Source organism: Tenrec ecaudatus, chromosome 2 (assembly GCF_050624435.1).
Source record: "Tenrec ecaudatus isolate mTenEca1 chromosome 2, mTenEca1.hap1, whole genome shotgun sequence".
NCBI lineage: Eukaryota > Metazoa > Chordata > Mammalia > Afrosoricida > Tenrecidae > Tenrec > Tenrec ecaudatus.
The window spans coordinates 273050327-273055808 of record NC_134531.1 but is presented as its reverse complement, the minus strand read 5'-3'; the positions used below and the strand labels follow the sequence as shown (position 1 = coordinate 273055808).

Sequence of the window (5482 nt, the reverse complement as noted above, 5' to 3'; positions counted from 1 at the left end):
TGGAATTATCAGCCAGAAGCAGGGGGTAGCAACCTCAAGGATTTATTAATAAGGTGCCTAGTGCAGGGGATGGAAACAGTGTCAAATAAGGCAGCCAACTTTGAAAAGCTTAAAGAGGTTATGCAGTCTAAGTATGAAAATTCTGTCCTTTTTTTCTAAACCACTCCAGGAAGCCCTCACCCTACATACCAAGCTAGACCCCCAAACCCCAGCCAGAGCGGCGGTTTTAGCCTCTCCTTTTATCTCTCACTCAGCCCCAAATATAAAGAAAAAAACTAAAGAAGGTGGAGGATGGGCCACAAACCCCACTGCAGGATCTGGTAAAAACAGCCTTCAAAATCTTTAACACCCAGGAGGAAGTGGCTGAATCAGCCCGCCAGTCCAGGTTACACCACAAGGTGGCACTGCAGACCCAGGTTCTGGTAGCTGCCTTGAGACCGCCAGGGGAGGGGCCTAAAGATCCTCACCCAAACGGGATGCAGCCCCACCAGGGGTTAGTTTTAAATGCAGTAAAGATAGACATTGGAACCACCAATGCTCAAACCCCCCAAAATCCACCAAGCCATGCCTGATGTGCCACCAAGCAGGGCATTGGAAGTCTGACTGTCCGCTTGCAGGCTTCCCCCAACTTCCGCAACAGCCAGGGTTAGTCAGGGCCACAACATAGTCCTTCCCAGTTGGTGAATTTCTGGGGCTTGCTAAAGAAGACTGAAGATGCCTGCACTCAGATACCCCAATAACCCAATCCGAGCCCAGGGTCACCATCCAGGTAGTCCACCTCTTTTTTATTGGACATGGGGCCTACCTACTCAGTCCTTCCTTCATTTGCTCGGCGTAGTCTTCCTTCCATGGTTACTGTGGTGGGGATTGATGGCGCCTCCTCGACACCCAGAAAAACCCCTCTCTTGCCTTGTATCTTAAACCAATACCCTTTCTCCCATCCATTCCTAATAATACCCTCAGGTCCCTTCCCGTTACAACACCTTTAAGCCTCCATTTTCCTTATATCTCAGCAGGCGCACGCTGCCCATCTCCTTTTTGCTGCCATAGCCACCCTGAAGCCAGCGCTCCTCCTACCTCTCTGCTAGCTTTTTTTATCTGATGTAAACCCTCAGATATGGGATTTATCCACACCCAGAATAGCCTTCCATCACACACCCATTAGAATATGCCTTAAAAAACCTGACAGTTTTCAGTCACGCCCACAGTTTCCCCTGTCTAAAGAGGCCATGTTCGGACTCCAGCCTATCATCAACCGCTTGTTAACACACAATATAATTCCCCATGCAATACTCCTATTCTCCCGGTTCTGAAACCCAATGGCTAATACAGGCTTGTTCAGGATCTCCGCCTTATTAACGCTGCAGTAGTACCTATCCACCCAGTGGTTTCTAACCCCTACACCTTACTAAGCAACATTACCACCAAAGACTACATACTTTACTGTCCTGGATCTGAAGGATGCTTTTTTTCTCTATACCACTACACCCTGATTCTTACTTTCTCTTTGCGTTCACTTGGTCTGACCCACAGATGCATACAGCTCAGCAACTGACCTGGTGAGTCCTCTCTCAGAGGTTCAAAGATTCACCTACCCTCTTTGGGCAGGCGTTAGCAGCTGACTTATCTCAGTTTCACCCTCAGCCGAGTATCACACTGCAGTATGTAGATGATCTATTAGTTTGCAGCCCATCGCTATCCCACTGTCACGCAGTCACCAGCAAGCTGTTAATCTTCCTGGGAGACAAGGGGTATCGGGTGTCCTGCTCTAAGGCTCAGCTATGTACCCAAACTCCCACCTACCACGGTATTTCGCTCTCACCCAAAGGCTGATCTTTAACCACCTGCAGTACTTAAGCCATAAAGGACTTACTCCCTCCCTAAAATGCTGACCTGATTCTGTCTTTCTTAGGCTTCGCAGGGATTTTCCGTCTTTTGATTCTTAATTTTGCTCTCATCGCCAAACCGTTGTATGAAGCAGCCAAAGAAACTCTTCGAGGGCCCCTAACCAACCCTGCAATTGCCCGTCAAAGGTTCACCAAACTCCGTACCCTATTACTTTCCACCCCTACTCTTGCCTTTCCCTCAGCTAGCACGCCACTCCAACTCTTTACTGATGAGTGGCAGGGTGTAGCCATGGGGGTGCTCTGTCAACAGCATGGCCCACCACCTAGGATCCTAGCCTACCTGTCCAAACAGCTGGATGTTACAGTAAGAGGCTGGCAACCCTGCCTGTGTGTGCTGGTAGCAGCAACAGAGCTTACCAAGCAAGCTCTTAAACTCAACCATTCCCAGCCCCTGGTTGCTTTATCTCCTCACCAGCTATCAGATCTTTTATGTCACAGTGTCTTGTCTTTGTTGGGAGCTTCTCGCATACAAACGTTCCATTTGCTATTTCTTAACAACCCTCACATTACTGTTCAAAAGTGTCTATGCCTTAACCTGGCCACGTTGTTCCCTATTCATAACCCTGCACCCACCTTGCATTGATGCTCCGAAATCATTGACACCTACCTTCACCCAGTCTGGGACCTCCAGTCTCAACCTCTTCTTGATCCCCAGTTAACCCTTTTCGTGGATGGTAGTTCCAGAGTGGATGATCAGGGAGTCAAATGGGCAGCGTATGCTGTTGCCTCCTCCACTGGGGAAGTTGAGGCTGCCCCTCTACCCCCTGGAATTATGTCCCAAAAGTTAGAGCTGGTGGTGCTCACACAAACCCTAGAGTTAGCTCAGAGGCACACAGTAAATATATACACAGCTTCTAAATATCCATGCTTAATAGCTTACTCCTACTTAGCCATTTGGGAAGAGCATGGGTTTCTTTCCACTTGCGGTTTCCCAATAATAAATGGTGCCCACATTAAACAACTCCTAAAAACTCTGCCCTTGCCATCTAAAGTGGCCATCATCCATGGCAAAAGTCATCAAACCGCTAAAGATCCCATCTCACTGGGTAACACCCAAGCAGATGCCGCTGCCTACCAACACACATTTCACATGGAGCCAGTCACCATAGATATGGCACTCAGCCCCTTGCTTTCTTCACTTAATAACTGGCAACTGGTGTATTCGGAGTCCAAAGTGCAGTCACATTATAAAAGAGGGGCTATGAAAGCCTCTGACCCGTGGATGTATCTAAATACCAAACTTATTTTACCATAGGCCCCAAAACACTCCTTCCTCGGAGAAGTTCATAACACCCTGAATATAGGTCCCAAAGCTTTGTTCCATTTCTTGAAACCTCTTATAGACCCAGTAGGTCTCTGCACAGCTATTGAACAGGTACACTCAACCTGCACAATTTGCACCACCGTTAACTCTCAGAGCAACATTCAGCCCCCAAGAAACTTCTACAAATTTCATGGGCATCTCCCTGGGGAGGATTGGGCAATCGATTTTACACACATGCCTAGACAGAAACACCTTAAATATTTGTTAACTCTGGTAGACACCTTTTTAGGTGGATCAAAGCATTCCCTACCAGCCAGGAAACAGCAGATGTTGTTGCTCAAACGCTCCTGGAATCTATAATTCCCAGTTTTGGCTGTCCAAACTCTATCCAGTCTGACAATGGTCCAGCCTTCATTTCACAGGTAACCCAACAGGTCTCAGTGCCCTGGGAGTGGACTGGAAGCTCCACACTCCCTACTGCCCTTAGTCATCGGGAAAGGTGGAGCGTGGTAATGGACTTATAAAATCCCAGCTAACCAAACTATCCTTGGAAGTCCAACTCTCCTGGCCAGACCTCCTTCCTGTGGCCCTAACCCATATTCGAGCTCCCCTCCCCCCCCCGGGAGCCCACAGGCCTCAGTCCATTCTAAATACTATATAGCCACCCGTTTATCCTAAACTATCCCTTACCCCAAAATGAAACTCCGCTTTCCACCTACTTATGCACTTTATCCTTGCTTCGTAACCTACTTAAATCCTACGCTGACCAACACCTTCTGGATATGGAAAACACCTCTCCTGACACTTCTTCAGGACGCTCAACTCTTAACCTATCGCCGGGGGATCAGGTTCTGGTGAAGACTCGTGCCTGGCCCTGGACTCCAGCCACGGTGGGAAGGACCATACACTGTCATACTCACCATCGCATTAGCAGTCAAACTGGTAGGACTGACAGGTGGTATCATCTCAACCGGGTCAAGCGAGTGCCTTTAGAACCCAAGTCCACTGAGGACATGTGGATTTCAAACCCCATCGGTTTGACCTCACTGCGCCTAAAAAAAAATCCCCCTAAATGCTTTCAGCATTTTTCTCTTCTTCGTTTCCTTCACCCCTTTGCTATGTGTTCTGGGAGTAAGTCTTGTGGCAACCGCTCCAGCCGACTGGAGCACGGGAGAAAAGGTTTGTTTGGGACTCAGCTATGTCGTCATTTGTTCCTGTTTTTTTTCTATTCAGGTGTTGGTTTCTGTAGATGTGTGTTCAGAGCCCCCTTCAAAGTCCCATGTAAATTCTTTTATGTGGGTATTTGTGGTCCATGAAGCATATCAGGATGACAGCATTGAAAAAACACATGTAGCGGGGAAAGGATACTGTGCCATCAAGGGGTGCCAGTCACAGCTCTCTATAAATTTCTTCCCGGGCACCCTAAAATCAATAACTATCAGGTCATCTGTGAAGTTCTTGTGTTTTCTTTTTGATCAAACAGAAAAATACTGCCATCAGTGGCCTGACACTTACGGCGGATGCCCGTACTCCTCCTGCAAAATGCACCTACCGTTGGACTGGAATGCAGAACTCAGCCTAGACAGGACAGGCATGTTCATAAGGAAAGGACGGGGAACTTATCGCTTCAATATTGCAGATCCTGGGATGACAGATGGCGATCAAGAGTTACAGGAAAGCTATATCCTTGGCAGCATAGTAGTAAGCCCTCCGGCATCCTTAGAATCCACCAGCAGTATATAAGAATCCTCCCAAAAGGCTTTGATAGCCTAAACCAGATAGCACAAAAAATCCTAAACAGTGAATAATCCTTAACCAACCAGCTACTAGTAATGGAGGCCCCAGTACAAACCAAGTACCCCGGCAACGCCTTTACCTAGATAACAATAATCCAGGAGGCTGCTGCCCTTCTTAAGGCCTCAAAAATTAACAGCTCCTCCTGCTACCTCTGTGCCTCCCTACAACGCCCTTTGTTGGCAGCCATACCCATGTGAGCTTTCTCCCAGTCTAATGAAAGTGTAGGTTTTCCATCACCCATTTTGAACACCCCTTTACATGTCCCTGAACAAAATTTCACTTATCTTGTATGCTATAAGTCACCCCAGGTACCAGAAGACCCAATATGTAGCTCTATTCACCATGTCACAAGTACCCTCAAAACCTCCTCAGCTATGTTCTTTTGGTGTAACAAAACCCTCAATAAGTGTATTAATAGTTCTACACCACACCTCTGTCTTCCAGTCACCATAGATACACAACTTACTGTGTATGGACAGGCAGAATTCGCATGATAGTGGAATCTAAAAACCAG

At 47.5% G+C, this 5482-nt stretch overlaps 1 protein-coding gene across 1 annotated transcript; it reads left to right on the top strand.

The window, feature by feature from the left end:
• The first annotated feature begins 2136 nt into the window (after positions 1 to 2136).
• LOC142440614 (putative endogenous retrovirus group FC1 Env polyprotein) lies at positions 2137 to 4914 on the top strand. Its single transcript, XM_075542943.1, has 2 exons — positions 2137 to 2211; positions 4405 to 4914. The coding sequence occupies exons 1-2, from the start codon at positions 2137 to 2139 to the stop codon at positions 4912 to 4914; spliced, it is 585 nt and encodes a 194-aa protein (XP_075399058.1).
• Positions 4915 to 5482: the final 568 nt, after the last annotated feature.

Coding starts and splice junctions, on each gene's coding strand:
- LOC142440614 (XM_075542943.1), top strand. CDS start 2,137: ATGGGGGTGCTCTGTCAACAGCATGGCCCACCACCTAGGATCCTAGCC. Junction 2,212..4,404: donor CCAAACAGCTGGATGTTACA/GTAAGAGGCTGG, acceptor TTTTCTATTCAG/GTGTTGGTTTCTGTAGATGT.